Source organism: Melanerpes formicivorus, unplaced genomic scaffold, assembly GCF_026170545.1.
Source record: "Melanerpes formicivorus ecotype bairdi unplaced genomic scaffold, bMelFor1.0.p_v2 SCAF_19, whole genome shotgun sequence".
NCBI classification, from domain to species: domain Eukaryota; kingdom Metazoa; phylum Chordata; class Aves; order Piciformes; family Picidae; genus Melanerpes; species Melanerpes formicivorus.
Genome location: NW_027142371.1, coordinates 652,468 through 678,685, shown reverse-complemented (window position 1 = coordinate 678,685; position 26,218 = coordinate 652,468). Strand labels below are relative to the sequence as shown.

General features: G+C 56.2%; 2 protein-coding genes across 2 annotated transcripts; both read left to right on the top strand.

Moving 5' to 3' along the window:
- The first annotated feature begins 201 nt into the window (after positions 1–201).
- On the top strand, positions 202–21,233 carry PXMP4 (peroxisomal membrane protein 4). The gene is made up of 5 exons (XM_068149751.1): positions 202–490; positions 907–969; positions 1,559–1,757; positions 5,703–5,962; positions 21,154–21,233. The coding sequence occupies exons 1-5, from the start codon at positions 312–314 to the stop codon at positions 21,155–21,157; spliced, it is 705 nt and encodes a 234-aa protein (XP_068005852.1). The 5' UTR covers positions 202–311; the 3' UTR covers positions 21,158–21,233.
- E2F1 (E2F transcription factor 1) lies at positions 19,993–24,663 on the top strand. Its single transcript, XM_068149749.1, has 7 exons — positions 19,993–20,383; positions 21,154–21,244; positions 21,828–22,047; positions 22,912–23,064; positions 23,208–23,322; positions 23,556–23,760; positions 24,008–24,663. Exons 1-7 carry the CDS (start codon positions 20,183–20,185, stop codon positions 24,256–24,258), a joined length of 1,236 nt encoding a protein of 411 aa, XP_068005850.1. The 5' UTR covers positions 19,993–20,182; the 3' UTR covers positions 24,259–24,663.
- The last annotated feature ends 1,555 nt before the right edge of the window (positions 24,664–26,218 follow it).

Here is a 26,218-nt window from a genome sequence, read left to right as displayed (position 1 = left end):
CCTCTTGGGCCCCCGACACAGCACCTGCGAGGACCCGCGGAGCCCCTGCCCCACGGCTCTGCCATGGGAGGGCCGCGCCCCTGGCCCCATGACCCTTGGCCTGGCCTGGCCTGGCCGAGCCGTCCCGCAAGGGCCCCCAGCGGCGAGCGCTGTCCCGCCGATGGCCTCAGCAAGAGGCAGTGGGCGGGACGCCAGTCGCGCGTCCCATTGGCTGCGGGACTGAGGCTCACCACTACTGAGTGGTCAAGATGTCGTTGCCTATTGGCCAGGAGCGTCGATAAACAGCGGAAGGAACCTATGGGCGCTGCGGGATGGGTTTTACCCCCGGAAGCGGTGGCACTGTAGGCAGCGCGGGCCGGGTGGGGTGGTTCGCCATGGCTGATGGTGGGGATGCGCTCCGCGCTGTGCTCCGCGCCGCCAACACCCTCCTGCAGCAGCGCCGCTACCATGCCGCGCTCGCCGTCCTCAAGGGCTTCCGTAATGGGGCCGTGTGAGTGCGGCGGGGGTGACTGAGGGAAGGATGGGGTGACAGGACCGGTCGCGGGGGAGCGCCTGGGTGCCCTAAGGCCTAGTCGCTTGGAGGCCGCCATGTGTCCGGCTTGAGGCTGCCTCGCTGGTAGGAGGCCGTGGCGGCTGTTATGGAGGTTCGGGAAGGGCGTTGCCGTCGCCCTCTCTGGTAGGCGGGGAGTTTAACCGAGTTTAGGGTCCCCGCTGGGTCTGGCGCCTCGGGAGGGACCTTCTAGGCCGGTGGCCTGGGCGCACCCTGTCTTGGTGCGCTGCTGCTACTGGGGTGACTGTAAGTACGGTGTAGTTGCAGAAGCAGACCCTTTTGGCTGCCAGTAGAACAGAAATACAGCCATGTCACAGTGTAATGCAAAACTCTGAAGTCTCTCTTTGCTTTTGCAGTTATGGAGCAAAAGTTCGTGCCCCACATGCCCTGGTGATGACTTTCCTCTTCAAGAGTGGAAGGTACAAACCCTAGTTCTGTAATTCTCCGATGGATGAAAGCATTCTGATTCCAGGCATTCGATTTTTTTCGTGTTTCCAGAGGGCTTGAAAAGCAGAAATGTACAGGAGTGATGGTCCTGGGTTGTTGCTCTGATAGCTGAGTCAAATGCATACAGCAAATACACAGTCCTGGGGGTCAGCCACGTGTGGAATGGTTGGTGAGAACCAGTAGCCAGAGGAGAAATAAGCAGGTGTGAACAGCAGCACCCTGCTCTCTGCTCAAAGAAGGGGAGCCAAACTCTAGCAGTGCAAGTTGTGCTTGCTAAACCTCTGCTTATGCCAGAAGTTTGCATTTAGGCAAAAAAAATAATACAGATAAGCTGCTTTTTTGTTGAATTCATAGAACTGAGCAGAAGCACAGGCTGCAGTCTGAGCAGAGCTGTCCTCTGGCCAGAGGTGGAGGTATTTCTCCTTCCTCAAAAGGTGTTCTGTAGCCTGCCCAAGCTATCAGTTGAGCTGGGTAGGCCAGCCGGGGTGTAGTGCCCAGGCTGAGGGGGCTGCAGTGTTCCTGCCCTTTCTGCTCTCCTAATTCTCTGTTTCTTTTCTTCAGTTTAAGAGAGAAACTGAAATCCATTGCTCAGGCTACATACACTCACTCCCGGAACCTGGCCTATTTTGTGTTCACCTACAAGGGGCTGATGGCGTTGCAGTCCCGGCTGCAAGGGAAAAAAATCCCCTTTCATTCTTTCTTTGCAGCCTGCATTGGGGGTTGGCTGGTGTTTGGTGACAACAACCCCATCAACAGCCAGGTAAATACGTTGGTTGCAAGTTTCCTTGACAACTAATCCCTGCAGGTGGGTGGTTGTGTGCCAGGAAGCGGGCAGGACAGCCTGGCGTGTTTCCGGGGGTTTTACCATGCTGCAGTACTCTTTTATGATGTTTTTCTTGGTTTGGCTGCTTTGTGCTGAAATGCTGGAGGTGGTTGGGTGTTAGAAGCCCAAGTTTACCTCCAGAGCTGCCTGGGAAAGCAGGGAAGTCAACCACAGAATGGTTTGAGGTGGAAGGGGCCTTAAAGATCATCTCGTTCCAGCCCCCCTGCCATGGGCAGGGACACCTCCCACTAAAACATGTTGCTCAAGACCTCAAACAAGCCCAAGCTGCTAGTTACCCCAGCTGACATCAGACCTTTGGTAACTTGACTGCAGACTCTCCTGACCTGGCTATTTGTATGATTAAACCATTCAGCTTGAACCTTGTGAGTGCAGAGCTGCTGAGCTATTCAACTGGTTCAGCTGCCAGAAGCTGCTCAGGAGATGTTTGGTTTACAGCTGGTTGTTAACATACAGCCAGAGATTAATCAGAACTGCTTTGCTTATGCAGTGCCCTGCAGAGCCTACCCTGAGTCTGGTTTTAGAACGTGTCCAGACTGAGTTTGTAGCTACTTGGCAGGTTAGCAGGGCTGCTCTGTGACTCTTGTCAGCAGCAGCATCTGAGCATCAAAGTCAGAAGTTGTGCAACTGCATGGATGTGTTGCATTAAGTGTGAGTTGTTGATCACCAAGTTAGATCACCAGTAGAGAATCAGGACTTGGAGGGCATAGAAAAGACACCAAGATCCAGGCCAAGGCCATCTGTATGAGATTCAAGAAGGCCAAGTGCTGGGTTCCCCATTTGGGTCACAACCACCCCATCAGTGCTCCAGCTTTGGGGCAGAATGGCTGGAAATTGCCTGGTGGAAAAGGATCTGGGGGTGTTGTTTCACAGTTGACTGAACATGAGCCAGAGTGTGCCCAGGTGGCCAAGAAGCCAACAGCATCCTGGCCTGGCTCAGTAATAGTGTGGCCAGCAGGGGCAGGGCTGTGACTGCCCCCCTGTAATCAGCACTGGTGAGGCCATACCTTGAGTGTTGGGTTGAGCTGGGCCTCTCAATCCAGAAAGGACATTGAGGTGCTGGAGCATGTCCAGAAAAGGGCAACAAAGCTGGGGAAAGGTCTGGAGAGGAGCAGCTGAGGGTCCTGGGGTTGTTTAGTCTGGAGAAGAAGAGGCTGAGAGGAGACCTCATTGCTCTCTACAGCTCCCTGAAAGGAGGTTGGAGCGCGGTGGGGGTTCGTCTTTTCAGCAAAGTAACAAGCAGCAGGACAAGAGGAAATGGCCTCAAGTTGCACCAGGGGAGGTTTAGGTTGGATACTGGAAGAAAATTCTTCACTGGAAGGGTTCTCCACCACTGGCACAGGCTGCCCAGGGAGGTGGCTGAATCCCCATCCCTGGAGGTGTTCCAGAGAGGCAGGGATGTGGTGCTGAGGGACATGGATCAGCAGGGCCTTGGTAGAGTTACAGAATACAGAATTATCATAGTATCAGTCAGGGTTGGAAGGGACCACAAGGATCATCTAGTTCCAACCCCCCTGCCATGGGCAGGGACACCCCACGCTAGATCAGCCTGGCCAGAGCCTCATCCAGCCTGGGCTTAAACACCTCCAGGGACAGGGCCCCAACCACCTCCCTGGACAACCCATTCCAGGGCTTCACCACTCTCATGGGGAAGAACTTCCTCCTCACCTCCAGCCTGAGTCTCCCCACCTCCAGCTTCATTCCATTCCCCCTAGTCCTATCACTCCCTGAGATCCTGAGCAGTCCCTCCCCAGCCTTCCTGTAGCCCCCTGCAGATCCTGGAAGGCCACAATGAGGTCACCTGGGAGCCTTCTCTTCTCCAGACTGAACAGCCCCAACTCCTTCAGTCTGTCTTCACAGCAGAGGTGCTCCAGCCCTCTGCTCATCCTTGTGGCCCTTCTCTGGACACCTTCCAGCACCTCCACATCCCTCTTGTCATAGGGGCTCCAGAACTGGATGCAGTACTCCAGGTGGGGTCTCCCCAGGGCTGAGCAGAGGGGGAGAATCACCTCCCTTGCCCTGCTGGCCACACTTCTCCTGATGCAGCCCAGGCTCTGGTTGGCTTTCTGGGCTGCAAGTGCACACTGAGAGCTCCTGGTGAGCTTCTCCTCCACCAGCACCCCCAAGTCTCTCTCCTCAGGACTGCTTTCCAGCCAGTCACTGCCCAGCCTGGATTTGTGCCTGGGATTGCCTCCACCCAGCTGCAGGACCCTGCACTTGCTCTTGCTGAACCTCATGAGGTTGGCTTGTGCCCACCTCTCCAGCCTGTCAAGGTCCCTCTGGATGGCCTCCCTTCCCTCCAGCTGTCTGCTGCACCACACAGCTTGGTGTCATCAGCAACCTTGCTGAGGGTGCACTCAGTGCCACTGTCCATGGCACCCACAAAGATGTTGAACAAACCTGGTCCCAGGACTGATCCCTGAGGGACTCTGCTTGTCCCTGGCCTCCACTGGGACATGGAGCCATTGACAGCCACTCTTTGGGTGCGGCCATCAAGCCAATTCCTTATCCATCTAGTGCTCCACCCATCACACCCATGTGTCACCAGCCTGGAGCCCAGGATGTGGTGTGGGACAGTGTCGAAGGCTTTGCTCAGGTCCAGGTAAATGACATCAGTTGCTCTCCCCTCAGCTATGAATGTTGTCACCTGCTCACAGAAGGCCACCAGGTTGGTCAGGCAGGATTTGCCCTTGGTGAAGCCATGCTGACTGTTCCAAATCACCTCTTCACTATTCTTCTGAGCCAGTAGTGCCTCCAGGAGGATCTGCTCCATGATCTTTCCAGGCACAGAGGTGAGACTGCCTGGCCTGTACTTCCCTGGTTCCTCCTTCTTACCCTTTTTGCAAATGGGGGTGATCTTTCCCCTTTTCCACTCTGTGGGGACTTCACCAGACTGCCAGGACTTTTGAAATATAATAGAGAGGGGTTCAGCAACCTCCTCTGCCAGTTCTCTCAGCACCCATGGGTGTATCCCATCGGGTCCCATGGACTTGAACACTTTCAGGTTCTTCAGATGATCACCAACCTGATCTTCACTTACAATGGGCAGTTCTTCCTCCCCATCCCTGGCATTGCCTTCCATAACATCAGGAGTGTGGCTAGAGGCCCTTGCAGTGGAGACTGGAAAAGACCTCAGAGATCATCAAGTCCAACCTGTCACCCAATACCATCTAAACAAGGAAACCATGGCACTAAGGGCCTCATCCAGTCTTACTTTAAACACTTCAGTGATGGGGACTCCACCACCTCCCTGGGCAGCACATCCCAATGGCCAATCTCTCTTTCTGGGAAGAATTTCTTCCTAACCTCCAGCCTTAACGTCCCCTGGCACAGCTTGAGACTGTGTTCTCTTGTTCTGGTGCTGGGTGCCTGGGAGAAGGGACCAACCCCCACCTGGCTGCAACCACCCTTCAGGGAGTTGGAGAGACCATGAAGGTCTCTCCTGAGCCTCCTCTTCTCCAGGCTAAGCAACCCCAGCTCCCTCAGCCTCTCCTCACAGGGCTGTGCTCCAGACCCCTCCCCAGGTTTGTTGCCCTTCTCTGGACACCTTCCAGCAACTCAACATCTTTCCTAAACTGAAGGGCCCAGAACTGGACACAGGACTCAAGGTGTGGCCTGAGCAGTGCTGAGCACAGGGCACAATGACTTCCCTGCTCCTGAGAAGGGTTGGCCTGGATGATCTTTTCCAACCAAAACAATTCTATGATCCCTAGTTACAGAAACTGCTTGAGATGTGAACCTACAGCCTGTTTGCTTTAAAGTTGGGTGAACTGTTTGCCCCCCTCCTGCCTGGCTTCTTTACCCTGGCTGGCACGTGTGGCCAGGGTCCTGCTCCAATGCCCTCTGGGTTTTCTCTCCCTGCAGATTGTCATGTACCTGCTGTCCCGTATCCTCTTCGGCCTGTCCCGCCTGGCAGTGGAGAAGGGCTACATCCCTCAGCCAAAGCAAGATCCCTTCCCTCTCGTTGCTGCCCTGGTGTGGGGGACAGTGCTGTGGCTCTTTGAATACCACAGGCAGACTCTGCAGCCTTCTCTGCAGTCCTCCATGACCTACCTGTACGACGACAGCGAGGTGTGGCACGACGTCTCCGACTTCCTCGTTTACAACAAAAGGACAGACAGCAAGTAGGTGGCTCACCAGAAAAGAGCTTTTTCCCTTCCAGCAGCAAAGGGAAAAGGTTGTTCTGTTGCTCCTGACTGGTGATTCATTTGTAATTGACATCTCTCCAGCAGAGCTGCCATCTGTGGCCTGGCCAGAACGTTCCCATCCGTCCCCTCTTGGCTCTGTTCAGAGCAAGGAAATATCCACAGAGACTTGGTGCAGTCTGTTGTTTAAGAGAGGCCTTATTTTCCCTGTGCTGTGGCTTTGAGGTTCTTGGGGGTCTTTAAGAAATTAAATATGGTTATAAAATGGCAGTGGGGAGTTTGCCTCCCCATGGGAAAGTGTTTTGGGGATCACCCCAATGCTTACAGGGCAGAAGTGTTTTCCTGTGCTGGGAGAGGGGGAGCTGCTCAGGGCTGGAAACAGGGACATGGTTTCTTTCTTCCTGTGGATGACTGGAGGTCTCCTGTAAGCTCTGACTCTTTAAGGGAGCTCCTCAGCAGTGTTCCCTCAGGGAGGCAATGAGGTGATTGAGAATGAAACTGCAGATTTTCTGCTTCCCACCTGGTAAATCAGGCTTGGAAGGACTGGTTTTGCTTGGTGTCATTCAGGTGCTTTGGGCTGAATCCGCTCCTCTGCAGAGCGCAGCAATTAATACCCTGTCATTGTTTTCAACTTACTTGTAGAGGTTTGGTGTTTGTTTTGGGGTTTTTTTTTAAAGCTGCTTGAACTAAATACCAGAGAGAGTTACACAACTTGGGCTGCTTTGGGAACAGGCTGTGGCACATCGCACGCCCTCGGATCCCGCTGGGTGCTTCACACGCAGAAACCAGCCACACTTGAAGCAAGCACTTTTGTTTGGGTGGAGGATCAGCACCTGGGCTTCCCTTGGGTCCAGAACCTGCCTTGCATAGCATGTGTGTCTGGAATCAAACATGAGTGTACCTGCAGTTGGTGCACTTGTGTTGCTGAACCGGCTTAAGGCCGCACCTGAACGTAAGAGTGAATCTTCCACTTCAAAACCAGGCTGATGAGCCCTGCTGGGCCCTAACAGGAGTTTGAGTGCAAAGCTGAGAGAGAAAACTGTTTCAATTAATCAATCCAAACTGTTAATAATAGTGCAAAGCACTTAACTGCCATATAACACTAAATGAAGTGCATTAAAGCATTCCTGACAACACTGCTGTATGTGGTGATACTTGGAAGAGAGTCACTAAAGCTCCTGTGCTAACCATTCCCTTGCAGCTCAGGCACTATTGTTTGCTCTCCTGCACCCATCTGCTTCTTTCTGCACCCATCTGCTTTTCCATCCTGACCTGACCATCTCATTTCATAATCCTGCTGATGCTGTTCATCATCTTCTGCAGTCTCTACACCTCAGGCTCTAGCACTTTGTCATAGTCAATGGTACAACTGAACAGAAGACTGAAGTGTGCAGGCAGCTTCTGAGTAGAAAACAGTTCTCAGCTTCTTCTGGAGTAACTTCTCCTATGCTCTTTTATTACTATTCCACATAGTCCAAGTGCTGCCTTGCTCTTTATTTTTCCACTCTCTGTGTCAGCAAGAGGGAGGGTGAAATGTTCCCCTCCCCACAGTCTGGTGCTGCAATGTTTGGGATTGAATTGCATCCCACCTGGCTCGGGTGGAGTGGGGTAAGAGGCTTTTGGCTCTTAAATTGAATGTAACACTGAGTCCAGCTGCAGTCCCTGTGAGATCCTAGTGCAGAGACAGAAGCTGCTTTGTGTTCCTGCCATGCAGATCCATGACAGACTCATGTTTGGTGCCAAGACCCAAGATGCTGCTTTGCCATAACAACTGGGGGTGGTTACTGGGGTACCTCTACCTTTTACCTTCACCTGCTGTTGCAGTCTGAACTGAGTCCTTCAATTTGAACACCTTGCAGGATGTCATCAGCTGGACCCCAGGAAAGCTGGAGAAGCTAGGAAATGGATTTGTTTCTTTGCACTTAAATATTTTGCTTGGTGTAGATAAAGATTCAAGTTGAGAGGGAAAAAAAAACTACTGAAGCTCTAGGTGAGGTCTTATTTGTAGCACTGCTGGCAGCACTCTTTTAGGGTCAGAAGCATCAATAGTGACTGTTAGTATTTTAGAATAAAACCATTTATTTTAGAATAAACCAAACCAGGTTGGAAGAGACCTTCAAGATCATCGTGTCCAACCCATCAACCAATCCAACACCACCCAAACAGCTAACCCATGGCACCAAGCACCCCATCAAGTCTCCTCCTGAACACCTCCAATGACAGCGACTCCACCACCTCCTTGGGCAGCACATTCCAATGGGCAATCACTCTCTCTGTATAGAACTTCTTCCTAACATCCAACCTGAACCTCCCCTGGTGCAGCCTGAGACTGTGTCCTCTTGTTCTGGTGCTGGCTGCCTGGCAGAAGAGACCAACCCCCACCTGACTACAGCCTCCCTTCAGGTAGTTGTAGAGAGTGATAAGGTCTCCCCTGAGTCTCCTCTTCTCCAGGCTAGGCAACCCCAGCTCCCTCAGTCTCTCCTCACAGGGCTGTGCTCCAAACCCCTCCCCAGCTTTGTTGCCATTCTCTGGACACCTTCCAGCAAGTCAACCTCCTTCCTAAACTGAGGGGCCCAGAACTGGACACAGGACTCGAGGTGTGGCCTAACCAGTGCAGTGTACAGGGGCAGAATGACCTCCCTGCTCCTGCTGGCCACTCTGTTCCTGATGCAGGCCAGGATGCCACTGGCCCTCTTGGCTGCCTGGGCACACTGCAGGCTCATGTTCAGCCTACCATCAACCAGCACCCCCAGGTCCCTCTCTGCCTGGCTGCTCTCAGCCACTCTGACCCCAGCCTGTAGCACTGCCTGGGGTTGCTGTGGCCAATGTGCAGAACCTGGCACTTGGATGTGTTCAATCTCATGCCCTTGGCCTCTGCCCATCTGTCCAGCCTGTCCAGGTCCCTCTGCAGAGCCTCTCAACCCTCCAGCAGATCAACTCCTGCCCCCAGCTTGGTGTCATCTGCAAATTTACTGCTGGTGGACTCAATGCCCTCATCCAGGTCATCAATGAAAATGTTAAAGAGCACAGGGCCCAGCACTGATCCCTGGGGCACACCACTGGTGCCTGGCTGCCAGCTGGCTGTGGCACCATTCACCACCACTCTCTGGGCTCAGCCTCCAGCCAGTTCCTAACCCAGCTCAGAGTGCTGCTGTCCAAGCCAGGGGCTGACAGCTTGGCCAGGAGTTTGCTGTGGGGGATGGTGTCAAAGGCCTTGCTGAGGTCCAGGTAGACTCCATCCACAGCCTGCCCCACATCCACCAGGCAGTCACTTGAGCATGGAAGGAGATCAGGTTGGTCAGGCAGGACCTGCCCTTCCTAAATCCATGCTGGCTGGGCCTGATCCCTTGGCCATCCTGTAAGTGCTGTTCTGCTAAGATTGCTGAATTCCTGCAAGCTCTGATGACTGTCAGAAAACTCATTCTACAATCTGACTTGAGCATTTCCCACTCAAACAATCCATTAGCCTCACAAGTCCTTGACTCTGTGTAATTATTGTAGCCATTATTGTGCAGGCTGACTGTGTGATCCCTCTGATTCTGAACCCTTTCCATTTTGAGCTGGCATTCTTCTCTCTGAGAAAGGCTTGGGATTCCCTTAGAGGCAAAAATCCTTTTCTTCTGGAACTAAGCCCTGGAACAGGCTGCCCAGGGAAGGGGTTGAACCATCATCCCTGAAGGGATTTAAAAGCCATGTAGGTGTGGTGCTGAGGGACAGAGTTTAGTGGAGGATTTGATAATGGGTTACTGGCTGGACTCAATGCTCTTGAGACTAAGTTTTGTGAAGAGCAGCTGAGGGAACTGGGGTAGTTTAGACTGGAAAAAAGGACGCTGAGAGAGGACCTCATTGCTCCCTACAACTACTTGAAAGGGGATTGGTCTCTCCTCCCAAGTAACAAGTGGTAGGACAAGAGGAAATTGCATAAAGTTACAGCATGGGAGGTTTAGTCTGGACCTTAGGAAAAACTTCTATACTGAAGGGTTCCCAAAGACTGGAACAGGCTGCCCAGTAGCTGGGATGTATTTAAAAGCCTTCTAGATAGGGTGCTCAAGGATATGGTGTAGTAGTGGCTCTATTAGAGTTAGGTAATGGTTGGACTTGATGATCATGAAGGTCTTTTCCAAACAAAGTAGGCTTCAAATAGACCTAATTGTGGCCTTCCAGGGTCTGAAGAGGGCTCCAAGAAAGCTGGGGAGGGACTTTGGAGGGTGTCAGGGAGGGATAGGACTGGGGGGGATGGAAACAAACTAGAAATGGGTGGATTCAGCTTGGATGTTAGGAAGAAGTTGTGCCCCATGAGGGTGGTGAGAGCCTGGCACAGCTTGCCCAGGGAGGTGGTGGAAGCCTCATGCCTGGAGGTGTTTGCAGCCAGGCTGGATGTGGCTGTGAGCAACCTGCTGTAGTGTGAGGTGTCTCTGGCCATGGCAGGGGGGTTGGGACTGGCTGAGCCTTGAGGCCCCTTCCAACCCTGCCAATTCTCTGATTCTGTGGTCTTAAAGGTCTTTTCCAACCCAAATGATTCTGATTGCACTGGTAGTTCTACCACCTAAACCATGTGGCTGCTGGTGAAGCACTTCTGTGGCCATGTGAAGGGCAAGGGACCTGCCCTGTCCTGCTGACACTGCCATAGTGTCTCTGTCCTTTTTAGAAGGCCAGACCAAGCCAGCAGCAACACTTTAGCATCAGCCTGGCAGCGGCACCCTAGGTTCTTGGCACCCTTTTCCTCGTGGGCATCTATCACCAGCCTCACTTTCCAAGCAAGTGCCCAAGCCTCCAGCCATCTGTACTTCAGCTGCCATCCCTGGAAGCCAAGCTGCAGCTCATCCCTGCAGTGGGTCCCTGCAGCAGCAGCAGCAGCAGCAGCAGCAGCAGCCCCCCTGAGCTGGGCGGTTGCGGACGGTTGGCTCTCCTGCTGCGGGGTGCGGGGCGTTAAGCTACAAGTCACTTATTCCTCCAGGGAAGTAATTGGAGCAGTTCTTCAGCAGCCTTGAAGGCCACATTGCTGTTCCTGTGAGCAGATAGCTGGAGATGAGCCCCTTATGCCACCAAGGTGTTGGAACAATGCAGGCGTGTAGTAGGGAAGTGAACTAGAAGTAATTTGTCTGAGTCAGACTTGTCCGATGCAGAAGTTACACTCCCTGCCCTCCCCCAGTGCATTGTGTGGGGAACTAAGTCCCCTGTTTGTCTTCCTTTTTTATTAGCATTAAACCCCAAAGAAATAAAGGGGACAGCTGGAAGCCACCTGTGAGGCAGCCGACTGCTGAACAGCCCCAAAGCAGGGGCTGCTTACTTCCCCCCCTTGCCCCCTCCAGGCCTGATCTTCTGTGAATGTTAAGATGAACATGGGTCTGTTTTGTCTGCATCAGCTTTTATTTTGCCTGGCTTGCTTGCTTTCTTCCTCAACACCTGACTGGGAGATGCCTTCAAAGAAGAGCAGAGTGCCTCACTGCTCAGCTCAGCCTAGCCCCACAAAGTTCTCAGGCAGAAAGTGTGGACTGGACAACGATGCTGCTCCTCCTGATTCATCTTTTAGCCCCTCTTCCAGAGGCGTTTTTAAAGGTTAATGACTCCCAAGTGATCAAAAGTTTTCAGCAGACTGACTATCCTGAGCTATTAATCATTTATTTTGTTGGAAGGGACTTCCAAAGCTCATCCAGTCCAACCCCCTCTGCAGCCAGCAGGGACATCCTCAGCTGGATCAGGTTGCCCAGAGCCCTGTCCAGCCTCACTTTGAATACCTCCATCTCCTTGTCTGTGCAGTAGCCACCCGTGTTTAGGGGAGGTCTTATTACCACGGATCAGTACAGAAAGGGAGGCTCCCAGGAGGATGGAGACTCCCTTTCTACAAGGAGTCCCATGGAAAAGACAAGAGGTGCCTGCTTTCTTCCTCAACACCTGACTGGGAGATGCCTTTAAAGAAGAGCAGAGTGCCTCACTGCTCAGCTCAGCCCCACAAAGTTCTCAGGCAGAAAGTGTGGACTGGACAACGATGCTGCTCCTCCTGATTCATCTTTTAGCCCCTCTTCCAGAGGCGTTTTTAAAGGTTAATGACTCCCAAGTGATCAAAAGTTTTCAGCAGACTGACTATCCTGAGCTATTAATCATTTAGTTTGTGAAGGAACAAAGGGAGCTGAGGGTTATTTCCAGCTGCCCCAAGCATACCCACTGTGCTTCACTCCTCCAGGACAGCTTGTGTGTGTGTGTGTGTGTGCTGCTGCTGAGGAGGCCTTTCCAGGACAGTTACATTATTTAACAAAGGGGAAAAAAAACTTCAATGGGTGCCTGACATTTGGTTCAGCTCAGGGTTGTTTGGGTTTTGCAGCCAAGGGGAGGATACTGCTGAAAGGAAAGTCCCTGCCTGGTCCAATTGGTGGCACACCGAAGGGCTTACACCTGTGAACCTGGGCTGGCAGTGTGCTTTGTCCTTGCCACCAGGGACTCCCAGAACGGTCTGGGTTTGAAGGGACTTCCAAAGCTCATCCAGTCCAGCCCCCTCTGCAGTCAGCAGGGACATCCTCAGCTGGATCAGGTTGCCCAGAGCCCTGTCCAGCCTCACTTTGAATACCTCCATCTCCTTGTCTGTGCAGTAGCCACCTGTGTTTAGGGGAAATCTTTTTACCACGGATCAGTACAGAAAGGGAGGCTCCCAGGAGGATGGAGACTCCCTTTCTACAAGGAGTCCCATGGAAAAGACAAGAGGTGATGGGGACAAGTTACTGCTGGGGACATTCCCACTGCACTCCAGGAGAAGATGTTTCCCCATGAGACACTGGAATGTTTCCCCAGTTGGACACTGGAATCACCTCCCAAGGGAAGCAGTGGGTTGCCCTGCACTGGGCAGTTGTAAAACTCATCTTGGCAGGGTGCTGGGCCAGCTCATTTTGACTCTACTGTTACCTTGAAAGGTTGGACCAGATGATCCTTGGGGTCCCTGCCAAGTTGGCATTCTGGGATTCTGTGATATGTTCATGGCAGCTGGATCAGGGTGGAGAGGCTGCAGACACTCTGATACGGCTGCTGAGAGGCTTTCTGGCCCTGGTACAGTCGTTCAAGCTCTGCTTGGGTAGGGGTAGCAGTGCAGGGATGATTGGAGATAAGGGGAAAAATTTATGACAATGAGAGTAGTGAGACACTGGAGCAGGTTGCCCAGGGAGGTTGTAGATGCCTCTTCCCTGGAGGTGTTCAAGGCCAGGTTGGATGAGGCCTTGAGAAACCTGGGCTAGTGGGAGGTGTCCCTGCCCAGGGCAGAGAGGGTGGAATTAGATGATACTTAAGGTCCCCTCCAGCCCAAACCATTCTGTGATTCTGTGATGACCTCTGACTGGTAAAACAGACAAAAGTGGGTGCTTGTGGGGAGCCCCTGTGACTGCAGAGGGTCCTGTGTGCAGCCAGCTGGGAGCCATCACAGATAGGTGGTATCACAGTATCAGGGTTGGAAGGGACCACAAGGATCAGCTAGTTCCAACCCCCCTGCCATGGGCAGGGACACCCCACACTAGATCAGCCTGGCCACAGCCTCATCCAGCCTGGGCTTAAACACCTCCAGGGACAGGGCCCCAACCACCTCCCTGGACAACCCATTCCAGGGCTTCACCACTCTCATGGGGAAGAACTTCCTCCTCACCTCCAGCCTGAATCTCCCCACCTCCAGCTTCATTCCATTCCCCCTAGTCCTATCACTGCCTGAGATCCTGAGCAGTCCCTCCCCAGCCTTCCTGTAGCCCCCTGCAGATACTGGAAGGCCACAATGAGGTCACCTGGGAGCCTTCTCTTCTCCAGACTGAACAGCCCCAACTCCTTCAGTCTGTCCTCATAGCAGAGCAGCTCCAGCCCTCTGATCATCCTTGTGGCCCTTCTCTGGACACCTTCCAGCACCTCCAGATCCCTCTTGTCATAGGGGCTCCAGAACTGGAGGCAGTACTCCAGGTGGGGTCTCCCCAGAGCTGAGTAGAGGGGGAGGATCACCTCCCTCGACCTGCTGGTGGTGGTGGAACCACCAGAACCCCGTGCAGATACCCCCACACAGGAGAAACTGCTGTAACTCAACCTCATTTTCACTCCATCAGTATCAACATGACCTTTGGCTAATATCTGCAGGCTGCTTTCCTATTTGCCAGGTTGTGTTTGACTTCCTGGGGCCTGCCAACCTGAGCAGAACGTCTTGGGGCTGCTGGGGCTGCTTTTGAAATCCAGCTGATAAGGGGGGAGAGAAAATGAGGCAGAATGCTGTTTGGTGTAGTGCCTGCCTGCTGCTGTTAATGTTTAAGGGGTGCTAATCTGAAATTCTCAAGCCTAGCAGATCCCTGGAGGAGGTGGGGTTACTTAGAAGAATTTTCACCTCATTTTCTTAGGAAGCTGCTGAGGAGGAGGGGGAAGCACAAACTTAACTGCTCTAAAATACACTTTTTATTACCTCTGCTTATGGGATATGTTTTGTGGTTGTAACTGCTGTGGAATTCAGGCCCTGGTTTAGGGACAGCCTAAGGACTTAGACTCAGAATGTAAGAGGTTGGAAGCGACCTCTGGAAATCCAGTCCAACCTCCCTGCCAAAGCAGGATCACCCAGGGCAGGTCACACAGGAATGTGTCCAGGTGGGCTTTGAAAGCCTCAAGGGAAGGAGACCACAACCTCTCTGGGCAGCTTGCTCCAGAGCTCCAGCACCCTTACATCAAAGAGGTTTCTCCTCATGTTGAGGTGGAACTTCCTGGGTTCCAGCTTGTACCTGTTGTTCCTTGTCCTCCCACTGGGCACCACCAAAAAGAGCCTGGCACCTTCATCTTGACAGCCTCCCCTCCCAGCCTTCTCTTCTCCAGACTAACCAGCCCCAGGTCTCTCGGTCTTTCTTCACAGGGCAGATGTTCCAGTCCCTTCATCATCCTCATAGCCTCCATTGGCCTCTCTCCAGCAGGTCTCTGTCTGTCTTGAACTGGGAATCTCAAAACTGGACACAGATTCCAGGTGTGGTCTCCACCAGGGCAGAGTAGAGGGGGAGGAGAACCTCCCTAGCCCTGCTGGACCTGCTGCTATTAGATGTGTAGGAATATGTGGTGGTGAGAGAAAGTTCAGTTCTCCCCCGCCCCAACACAGGGCTGTGGACTGCCACCTCCTGCAGTCAGTGTAGCACAATGCTCCAAGCCTTGCTGCCAGACTCAGCTGCAGACTGTTTCTGTACCATCACTCTTTGACTCTCCAAGCACTGTGCTTTCTAGAACAGTAATAAAAACCTCATCTTTTTTTTGTCTGTTGGCTTTACTGTCATCATTATGAAGCTGAAACACGTGAAGTAATGTAGTTAAACCCACTGCTAGTCCTGGATGTGAAGAGCTCCTGCACAGAGTATGTTTTGGGCATCCATTGTGCCCTTCTGTTGCCAGCTTGGAGGCAAGAGCCAGTGCTGCTTGGCCCACGCCATCAGGCCTGTGTGAACCTCATGAGGCTCAAGGAGGCCAAGTGCACCTGGGCCAGGGCAAGCCCCAGTATCAATCCAGGCTGGAGGATGAATAGGTGGAGAGCAGCCCTGTGGAGAAGGACTTTGGGGTGCCAGGGGATGAAAAGCTGGAGATGAGCTGGCACTGAGCACTCACAGCCTGGAGCCAGCTGTGTCCTGGGCTGATCCACAGCAGTAGGGGCAGGGAGGGGATTCTGCCCCTCTGCTGAGACCCCACCTGCAGTGCTGGGGCAGCTCTGGAGCCCTCAGCACAGCACAGACATGGAGCTGTTGGAGCAGGGCCAGAGGAGGCCACAGCACTGCTGAGAGGGCTGGAAGCCCTCTGCTGTGAGGCCAGGCTGAGGGAGTTGAGGTTATTCAGCCTGGAAAAGAAAAGGTTCTGGAGAGTCCTGGTGGCCTTTCAGTACTTAAAGGGGGTGATCAAAAAGCTGGGGACAGGCTTTTGAGCAAGGCCTGTTGTGATGGGACAAGGAGTGATACTCTGAAACCACTGAACAGAAGACTTTTTTTCCCCGAGAGTGGTGAGACCCTGTCCTAGCTTGCCCAGAGAGGTGGGAGATGCCCCAGCCCTGGAACTAATCCAGGTCAGGTTGGATGGAGCTCTGAGCACCTCCCATGGGGTGTTCCTGGGGGCATGGTTACAGGACAGACTGCTCCCTGGTGCCTTGCAGTCCATCAGGAGCACAAGCAAGCGGTTGCAGAGAACATGGAACTGTTCAAAGTCAGCTGGAGGGAGGTCTCTCAGTGAGTCCCCCACTTACTTGTGGAGTCCTGGCCTCACTCTGTGTGCCTGCTCCTGGCCCAAACACTCCTCTTTCAGGGCAGACACCTTGTGGTACAACCACCTGCCAGATCAGGGCACAGGTACCAGGCACTGGACAGGAGTCTGAACCTGCTTTGCTTGTTAGCTAAACAAAGTAAGGGCACATCACAGAATCATTGAATCCCAGCATGCTGGGGCTTGGAAAGGACTTCTGGAGATCACCCAGGCCAACTCCCCTGCTAAAGCAGGGTCACCCCCAGGAGCTTGCCCAGGATCACAACGTCCAGGCAACTTTGGAGTCTCTCCAGAGAATAAAACTTCACAATCTCTCTGAGCAGCCTGTTCCACCTCACAGCACCCTCCTGCCCCCTCACAGGAAAGAAATTTCTCCTCATGTTCAGATGTAACCTGGGTTCTGAAAAGAGTCTGTCCCCGTCCTCCTGCCCCCCCCCCCCCCTCCCCGTTTAGCTCTTGCTGAGCATTGATCAGATCCCCTCTGGGGCTGCTCTTCTCCAGGCTCAACAGCCCCAGGGCTCCCAGCATTTCCTGCTCCAGGCCCCTCAGCATCTTTGTAGCCCCTGCTGTAGATTCCTGTCTCTTGAACTGGAGAGACCAGAACCAGACACAATACTCTAGGTGTGGCCTTGCTCGGGCACAATACAGGGAGAGGAAAACCTCCCTTGACCTGCAGGCCATGCTCTTCTGAACGCACCCCAGGAGACCATCTGGGTGAGGCTTTCTTTGCCACAAGGGCACTGCTGGCTCCAGCTCCCTCTGCAGCCCCACTCTGTGCTTTTCCTTCCACGAAGGGACCAGCAGCTACCCTGCTGCAAGCCTGCACCTGTCCCGATGGGGAGAGGCGGCCAAAGCGTTTCCAAACTCGGTGAATGCCGTGGGGTAAATCCTGCTGGGGTGCAAGGCGTGGGAATTGCCTGGCTGGTCCTCCCCGTGACCAAGCGGGGCCATGGCGACAGGACTTTATCTTTGTGCGGCACCCGGCAGACAGCTAATCTTTCCAGCAAGTCTCCACTCCTCAGCGGGGCCGGCGAGACTGGGAGGCTGCAGCTGTGCAGGGGATGGAATTCATCTGCCTTCCCTCGTGTGTGCCTGCAAGAAAAGCCCCTGCCCTTCCTTCTCCCACCAGCATTTGCCTTTCATTTGTCTTCACAAATGCCCCTTTTTTTTTTTCAGCACCGCCGGCACTGAAAGCCTTGAGAGAAGTTGCAGCGCAGCCAGGGGGAGAGGGGGGCAGAGCACAACCTGCTCCCCTTGAATAAACTCCTGCATGAATTAGGGGGGGGGGCGGGGGACTTAAAAAAACCCCAACCAACCACAACACAAAACCCGGCCTTTGTGAGCCGAGCGGGAGCAGCTGGTGCAGCAGCTGTGTCCCAAACCCTGCCTCACTCCAGGAAGCCCCTGGCCGAAGCTCCCCGGGGACGGGGTGAGCGCTGCCAGCCCTTCGCTCCCGCCCCCCCTCCGGGGGGTTGCCTTTTTTTCTCCCTCCCCAGGTGGAAGCAACGGGAAGGGTGGTGCAAAACATCTGGTCTGATCTAACTGTCGCTTGTGATTGCCGGTAGTGATGGCGCGGTGCGAGGGCTCCGCAGAGCAAGCCCTCCCTCGATCATTAGAAGGGCCAGGCGCTAATTAGCTGCGTTAATGTGCTTGAAGCACGGCAGCGTTTTCTGTTTGCTCTTTGCTGGTGAAGAAATGAGGCATGGGCGGGGGGTGGGGTGGGGTGGGGTATGACTAGTCACGGACACTCAGTATATATTTAAAGGAAGCAGGGGGGTGAGGAAGTGATGGCACCGCTCCGTGCTAGCTGTCCTGCAGGGAGCGGCAGCCACAGCAGCTGTCAGAAGATCCCTTAAAGCCCAACGTTTGTTGTGGCAGCTCAGGGACCCTGCGTGTCCCTGCCTGTGAGGACTTTACTCATCATTGCAAGTGCCTCCTGCAGCCCACAGAGGAAGGCTGTCGGGAGAAACATCCCATCTGCTGCATCCCAGGTGGGTCAGGGTTGGCAGTGGGGCTGGGGCAGGAGCCAGCACTGCTCCACAAGCCTGCCCAGCAGCAGCAAGGGGTTGAGGGCCACCATGCTCAACCACGAGGCTGCCTAGGGACACTTGGGGCAGCTCACAGAATCAAAGAATAGAATCATACAATCGTTCCAGTTGGAAAAGAACCTTTAAGATCATCCAGTCCCAACACTAGCTCCACTGTGGCTGGTGCTAAACCCTGTCCCTCAGCACCACAACTCTGCCTCTTTGAAACACCTCCAAGGATAGGGATTCATTCACCTCCCTGGGCAGCCTTCTCCCCTGTTTGGTAGCTCATGGAGGGCACAGAGGGGTTAAACCCTGAGCTTGGCTCAGAGGGGTTTAGGTGTCCGGCCAAGATCCATGCGCCACACTTTGCCCATTAATTCCACCATGTCTGGGCCCTGGGCATGGTCTAGTCCTTAAAAGCTGGGGGTTATCAGAAGGATGTTTATGTTTCTTTTCCTCTTTTTTTGCCTTCTCATGCAGCAGGAGGGTTATCAGTGTCCTGCACAGGGGATGTGCTGGGGGCGGGAGCTGCCTATAGCATGTCTCAGGGGTGGGTTATCATCTGTCTCAGTGTGGCAGGGACACTCCCGGCTCCAGCTGCCATCCCCTCTGCCCTTGCCTCACCCAGGCCACACGCGTCCACCACCACAGATAGCTGCCAGCACAGTCAAGTGCAGAGTTTGCTTCCAGCAGAGGTCTGACTCTCTGCTGCCCTGCAAAGGGTTATCATCTGGTGCTGAGGCCAAGGTCCACAGCTGGTCACTGTCTGGAAACATGCTGTGAATCATCCAGAGCAGACTGAGCATCCCAATTGTTCTGTGCATGCTGGAACCCTCAAGCAGCATCACAGCCCAAAGCCTCTATACTTGCCCAACAGCTTCATCAACAAGCTGAGGGCAGCTTTGCAATGAGGGAGATGGGACAGCTCTGAACTCCTGCAGAGAAGGACCTGGGAGTTCTGCTTCCCCGTGAGCCATCAATGTGTTCTCATGGACAAGAAGGCCCCGGAGTGCATTCAGAAGGGCACGGCTGACAGGTCGAGGCAGGTTTTCCTTCCCCTCACTCTGCCCTAGTGAAGTCATAGCTGGAGTACTGTCCAGTTCTCGGCTTTTCAGCCAGAGAGACAGGAAACTACTGGAGAGAGTCCAGCAGAAGCTACAAAGACGCTGAGGGGCCTGGAGCAGCTCTATGAGGAGGAAAGGCTGAGAGCCCTGGGGCTGCTGAACCCTGCAGAACAGCAGCCCCAAAGGAGATCTGCTCAGTGCTCAGCAAGAGCTAAAAGGTGGGGGCAAGAGGATGGAGCCAAACTCTTGTCGCTGGTGTTCAGCAGCTGGACAAGTGGCAATAGGCACAAAGTTGAACCCAGGAGGTTCCATCTGAACAGGAAGAGAAAGTTCTTTGCTGTGAGGGTGCTGGAGCCCTGAAGCAAACTGCCCAGGGAGGCTGTCGAGTCCCCTTCTCTGGGGAGAGTCTATAAGGTAAAGCGAGGGCTAGGGCGAGGGCCGGGGCCCCCGCGTTGCCCCTTCCACCGCCCCTCTACCCCTAAGCCCGGCCCCGCTCCGCCCCCCCGATTGGCCTCTCGCCTCTGCTCGGCGCCGCCGATTGGCCTTCTGTCAGCGCGTCCCGCGCCGCTGCCCTGCACCAATAGACGCGCGGACACCGCCCGGTCGCTTCGCGGTCGTCGCCCAATGAAACGGCGCCTCAGCGGCGCCCGGAGGAGGGTGCAGCCAATGAGCTAGCGGCGGGGAGGCTCGCGCCGCTTTCGCGGCAAAAAGGATTTGGCGCGCAAAGGCGCGCGGGGGCCGGCGCGACGAACAATAACGGCGGCGGGCGCGGAGCCGAGCGGAGCCCAGCGGCCCCGCGCCCCGCTATGGGCCGAACCCTTACCCGCGCTCTGCCCGCCGCTCCTCCCGCCGCTCCGGGCCCGGCGGCCATGTGAGCCATGGCGGCGGCGGCGGCGGCGGGAGGCGCGGCGGGGTTGGCGGCGCTGCTGGGCAGCGCCTCCCCGCACCTCCTCATCGTCTCCGCCGCCGAAGAACCCGCGGGCGGCGGACACACCGACGCTGACCTTTTGCTTTTCGCCACGCCGCAACCCGCCCGGCCCGGAGCCGCGCCGAGACGGCCCGCGCTGGGCCGCCCGCCGGTAACTCCCGGGGCCGGGGCGGGGAGGAGGGCGATAGTGGGGGCGGGGGCCGCCGGATCCCGGGACCCTGAGGGCTGCGACCGGGCCGGACCATGTACTGGGCCGGGCTGTAAACGGAGTAGTGAAGTACTGGGCCGCGCTGAGCCGTGCAGTGATGGGCCGTGCCCAGTTCCGAGCCGATTCCTATACTGGGCCGTGCCCTGTGGTACCGGGCCGTGCGGTACCGGGCCGTGCAAAGCGGGGCTGTACAGCAGCTGGGCTGTGCCAAGCAGGGCTGTGTGTCAGGCCAGGCTATGCCCTGTGCCAGGCTGTGCCGTTCCGTACTGTTGTTGCCCTGCCCTGTGCTATGCCATGTCGTGCCCTCGATACCCTGATGGTCACGCTATGCCCTCCACCGTGCTGTACAAACCGTGCCGTGCCACGCCGTGCTACGCCGTGCCACGCAGCACACCTGCCAAGCGCAGCCCTAGCCCAGCAGCCGCTCCGGAAGCCGCCCGCCTGGGCGCTGGGCCCAGCTTACCCTCCCCTTCCTGCGCCCTTCGGGGTGCTCCGCGCAGCGTGGCAGGGCCCCCTCCGCCATGGGGCCGGGTCCCCAGCCCTGCCACAGCTGTTAGCCTGGTCCTGCCAGGAGCAGGGGCTTGTGTGCGCTGCGGTGCTGTGCCCCCTGGGCTGGGGGAGGGGGAGGGGGAGGGTCCCTGGGTGGGTTGTCCTCCGGTGCTAAGTGGGGCTGTGGTGGTGGCCGTTCCTCCGATGCCCCCTGTCCTTTGCAGGTGAAGAGGAAGCTGAACTTGGAGACGGATCACCAGTACATAGCCGAGAGTCTGCCAGCAGGCCGGGGCAAGGCCAGGAACACTGCCAAAGGTACCAGCTTTGCTGCCCCTGGCCTCCTGAGCTAGCCTAGCCCAGAGCAGGGGGTTTGGCACCTGCCTCTGCTGCCCGCAGGCTGGGTTGTGCCTCTGGGCTCATCCCTGGTAGCCTCTCCTTGTCCTTTCATGTCGTTTTGGATGTTCCTGGAGCTGAGCTGTTTCTGACCACTCTCTCCAGCCTGTGCTGCTGTCCCCTGGCCTGGTGGCATGGTTGTCCTGCTCACCTGCTGGACACCAGTCTGGTTTTGTCTCTCTGAACACCACCAGCATGGTGTTGGTGCAGTGTCCAAGCAGACCCTCCATCCTCTCCGCACTGAGCCCAGCCTGGCCTTGCTGTCACAACTGAGCTTGTGGTGACAGCTAAAGCACAGGTCAGAGCCCACCACAGGTCCTGCAGCATCCTTCCTGTGAAGGATGTGGGATCCTGCCCCATTGCCCCGAGAAAGCTGATGCGTTTCAGGGTGCTGGTGCTGGTCCACAAGTTGCCTGCAAGCATGGATAAAGTGTTTTGGGACCTCTTAGGTCCAGCAGTGGGTTTCCCTTGAGGCTAAATCACACTTGTCCTTGGTGGCTGGCAGGGGCAAAGTCTCCTGGGGAGAAGTCCCGCTATGAAACCTCACTGAACCTCACCACCAAGCGCTTCCTGGAGCTGCTGAGCCAGTCGCCCGATGGCGTGGTGGACCTCAACTGGGCGGCCGAGGTCCTTAAGGTGCAGAAGAGGCGCATCTACGACATCACCAATGTCCTGGAGGGCATCCAGCTCATCACCAAGAAGTCCAAGAACAACATCCAGTGGCTGTACGTCCCTGGGCTGGGCTCATGGGGCTGTGCTTGGCTGTCCCCTGGGATGGGAGAGGTGCCTGGCTGGGGCTCAGGGTGGACCAGGGTCTTGCTGGGATGGAGAATCATAGAATTAGAGAATCATTGAATTGTTAGGGGTTGGAAGGGACCTCAAGGATCAGCCAGTTCCAAACCCCCTGCCATGGCCAGGGACACCTCACACTGCATCAAGTGGCCCAGATGCACATCCAGCCTGGCCTTAAAAACCTCCAGGCATGAGGCTTCCACCACCTCCCTGGGCAACCTGTGCCAGTCTCTCACCACCCTCTTGGGGAAGAACTTCTTCCTAACATCCAATCTGAGTCTGCCCATTTCTAGTTTTGTTCCATTCCCCCTAGTCCTATCAATCCCTGACACCCTCAAAAGTCCCTCTCCAGCTTTCCTGTAGCCCCCTTCAGATCCTGGAAGGCCACAAGAAGGTCTCCTGGGAGCCTTCTCTTTTCCATGTAGAACAGCCCCAGCTTCCTCAGTCTATCCTCATGGGAGAGAAGCTCAGAGTGCTGTCACTGGGGCATCTGCTCAGGGGTTGAGTGGTGGCTTCCTGTGGTCCACAGACCTTTGCAAAGGCTATGCTCAATTGCAGGTGACTCCTGAGCAGCATTGATATTCCTGTTGGTGTGGAGTCCCCCTTGGGCTCCCTGACCCAGCACAGGGAGTAGAGGGCTCAGGGAAGGGACCCCAGGGCTGTGCCCTCCTGGAAAATCCCCACAAGGCTGATTGCCTGGATCTGGGGTGGGATTTAGCCTGTCCCAGATGGGGACAGTCACGTGGGACAGAGGGAGCTGTGGGGTTTGGCTCCTGAGTGGCCACTCTGCTCCCCAGGGGCAACCAGGCCACCGTGGGGGCCCCCAGCCGGCACCGGCTGCTGGAGAAGGAGCTGCGGGAGCTGCAGGCGGCCGAGCGGCAGCTGGACGACCTCATCCAGATGTGCTCAGTGCAGCTGCGCCTGCTCACCGAGGACCCTGCCAACCAGCAATATCCTTGGGTGCAGGGCCGGGTGGGGTTTGCTGGGTGGGGGGCGCACAGCACAGCTCCCGGGTGGGCCCAGCCGTGCTGCAGTCAGGCTGTTGCACAGCCCGCGTGGAGGTCTCCCTGTGTCTGCTCCTTGACTGCCACACCGCAGCCTACGTCACCTGCCAGGATCTCCGCAGCGTTGTGGACCCCTCAGAGCAAATGGTGATGGTTATCAAAGCCCCCCCAGAGACCCAGCTGCAGGTCTCGGACCCAGCAGAGGTAAGCTGGGGCTGCTGTCTGCTCTCTGTGGCTGCAGAACCCTCAGCAAAGCCCAGCCCAGGCTCCCTGGGTGTCCTTGTGCCCCCTCGTCCCACTCCTCTCTCTCCCTGGGCCTCCTTGTGCCCCCTCGTCCCGCTCCTCTCTCTCCCTGGGCCTCCTTGTGCCCCCTCGTCCCACTCCTCTCCCTGGGCATCCTTGTGCCCCCTCGTCTCACTCCTCTCCCCCTCCCCCAGGCTTTCCAGGTCTCTGTGCGAAGCACTCAGGGCCCCATCGACGTCTTCCTCTGCCCCGAGGACAGCTCAGGGGTCTGTAGCCCTGTCAAGAGCCCCTTCAAAGCCCCCACAGAGGAGTCATCTCCCAGCCATTCACGGCCCAGAGCCTCCCCACTCCTGCACCCTGCCCAGGACGTGAACATGTCGCTGCTGCCCGGAGAACAAGGTGGGCAGCTGAGGCATGGGACAGGAGGGGGATAGGGACAGGAGGGGGCTGGGAACAAGACGGGGCTGGGGACAGGGATGCTGGCCCAGGGCCTCTGGCTCTGTATGCAGCTGTGTCCCCTCTGCCACCAGCACAGGCTGGGGTGGTGCTGAGGCAGCTGAGCAGCATGTGGAGGTGGGGAAGGCAGATTCTGCATTGCCAAAACGCAAGCGTGGTGGGACTTAAACAGCACTTCCCACCCCCACAGAAGCACTGCTGCCAGGAACCAGCACCATGGCCAGCAAGAGCCCGTCCGAGGATGTGAGCCTCTCCCCGCTGGCCTCCATGGATGCCCTGCTGGAGCAGAACAGGGAGGACTTTGCAGGCTTCTTGGCGGACGAGTTCATCAACCTGTCGCCGCCGCAGGTGCAGGACTACCACTTCGGGCTGGAGGAGGGCGAGGGCATCAGCGAGCTTTTTGACTGTGACTTTGGGGACTTCACACCCTTGGACTTCTGAGGCTCTGCTCTGGTGCTCGCAGGGGAGCTGCCCAGCCGGGGAGGAGGCGGCCCTGGGCCCACAGGACCGGCCCCGCAGCCCCGCCCTGCAGCAGCCCCTGCTCCTGTCCCCCTTCCCTGTTTTGCAATATTTTCTTCTGACCCCTCCAGCCCCCACCCCCCTCTCCCCTCAGCCTGGTGGGGGCCAGCAGCTGCCCTGGCTTCAGCCTCATCAGGGACATGCCAGGGTGAGGGGGTCCCATCTGGAAGGATTCCCCCAGCCCAGAGCCCTGATGAGAGAGGGGGGCTGCCCGGGGCGGCGCTGCCGCCTCCTCCACCGGGTGCCGTTCCAGAGCTTTAAGCAGTCCAGTGTATAGATTTGGGTTAATTTATTATTGTCCCCTGGGGACAGCGTTTTAATTGCGGGTGGGGGGAGGGGGAGGCTGGGGAGAGGGCGGCTGTGCAGCAGAGTTGGGGTGCCAAGAGGTTTTGTTGTGCCGGGAAGGGGGTAGTGGCGGTGGGGGTGGGTGCTGGGTCAGGGCTGCCTCTCCTTGCCTGAGGGGGGCTGCCCCCAGCCCAGCTGAGCGTGGGGTATTTATTTATTATTTATGGTGTGTGGGGGCCCTCCCAGGACGTTGAGGGGGGAGGCAGGAGGGAGCAGAGGGACAGTGCTGGTTGAGGGGGACGTGGAGGTGCTCACTGGCACACCCTGCCTTTGCTTGTGGCCAAGCTGGAGCTGCTGGCAAGGCCACCACGGTGGCAGGTGGCTGTGGGGGGGGGGGGACAGGGCTGGATGGGGCTGGCAGCCCTGGGCCCATGTACATGTCCCCTCAGGTGGGGGACACAGGGGTGTCCTGGGTGGGGGGAGTGTATCTGCAGGTGAGAACCCAACGCTGTCTCCAGGCTTTTTCTTTCTCCCCTCCTCACGTGGCCGTTCAGCCTTCAGGCTCCGTCTCCTCCCCTCTGGCTCTGTGGGGCTGGGAGGTGGGGGCGGTGTCCTGGGGCCCTCCAGGCAGGGCTGGAGACGCACTTTCACTTTTACTGCCTTTTAACAAGCTTGTGTTCCTTTGAGCTTCGTGTTTAATAAAGGTTTTTACTGACTGGCCTCAGGGCTGTGCTTGGGGGGGGACGGACTGGGGGCTTTGGGGGGAGATGGAACCCAGCCTGAGTAACCCAGGGAGGGTTGGGGTTATTCTGTGGGGCTTTTTCTATTTGTAACTTGAAATGCATGAGCTTGGGACTGCAGGAAGTGCTTTGGTCCTTGAGGATAATTGGGTTATTCCCCTTCCACAGCTCCATGTGTTCCCGTGTGTGGAACTGGAGCTGGGGCTGATCCTGCCACCCTCTGCCCTAGATCTGGATTAGGGAGAGTTGGCTTTTTTTGGCAGCCCCTGTCCCCACTCTGCCTCTTCCCTGCCTCCATTCCACTGGTGTTTGGGGCAGTGTTTGCAGTGGGGTGCCTGCAGCTCCAGCTCCTGTGCATGGGGGAGGAAGGCGGTGTGTGACTGATGTGAAACCAGTCCGTGCATCCAGCACCAGCAGGCTCCCAGTGCCTTCCCAGCTTCTCTCTTCACCCCAGCACCTCTTGGTCCTGCTTGAAGGCAGCTGCAGGCACAGGCCTGCAGCCCAAAGTTCAAGGCTGCCCTGCCCTAACCCTGAGTGCCCCAATCCCCTCTGCAGCACACTGTCTCCTTCCCAGCGAGCAAGGGGTATGGCGAATACTCAGGAAGGGATGCTTGGGGACTCTGGGCACCTCCTGGCAGCCTGGTGTGGGGCCATGGCCCCAGTGCAGTGGCAGGTAGAGAAGTGCCACTTCCTTCCTGTGTTTGTGCTCTCACTCCTCTCCTCCTTGTCCAGCCTCCTGTCTGCTTCTCCTTTAAACACCCTGGACTGCCCTGTGGAAGCTCACTCAGCTCCTGCTCCAGCTTTTACAGGGAATGGAGCCTGGATTCCAGCTGGGCTGCTGGTGGGTGCTGGGATAA

Bases quoted from the DNA above. Each gene is read 5' to 3' on its own strand.
- E2F1 (XM_068149749.1), top strand. From the start codon at position 20,183: ATGGCGGCGGCGGCGGCGGCGGGAGGCGCGGCGGGGTTGGCGGCGCTG. The intron at 22,048-22,911 runs GTACGTCCCTGG...TCTGCTCCCCAG, and splicing joins AAGAACAACATCCAGTGGCT to GGGCAACCAGGCCACCGTGG. The intron at 23,323-23,555 runs GTAAGCTGGGGC...CCCCTCCCCCAG, and splicing joins AGGTCTCGGACCCAGCAGAG to GCTTTCCAGGTCTCTGTGCG.
- PXMP4 (XM_068149751.1), top strand. From the start codon at position 312: ATGGGTTTTACCCCCGGAAGCGGTGGCACTGTAGGCAGCGCGGGCCGG. The intron at 491-906 runs GTGAGTGCGGCG...TTGCTTTTGCAG, and splicing joins GGCTTCCGTAATGGGGCCGT to TTATGGAGCAAAAGTTCGTG. The intron at 1,758-5,702 runs GTAAATACGTTG...CTCTCCCTGCAG, and splicing joins ACAACCCCATCAACAGCCAG to ATTGTCATGTACCTGCTGTC.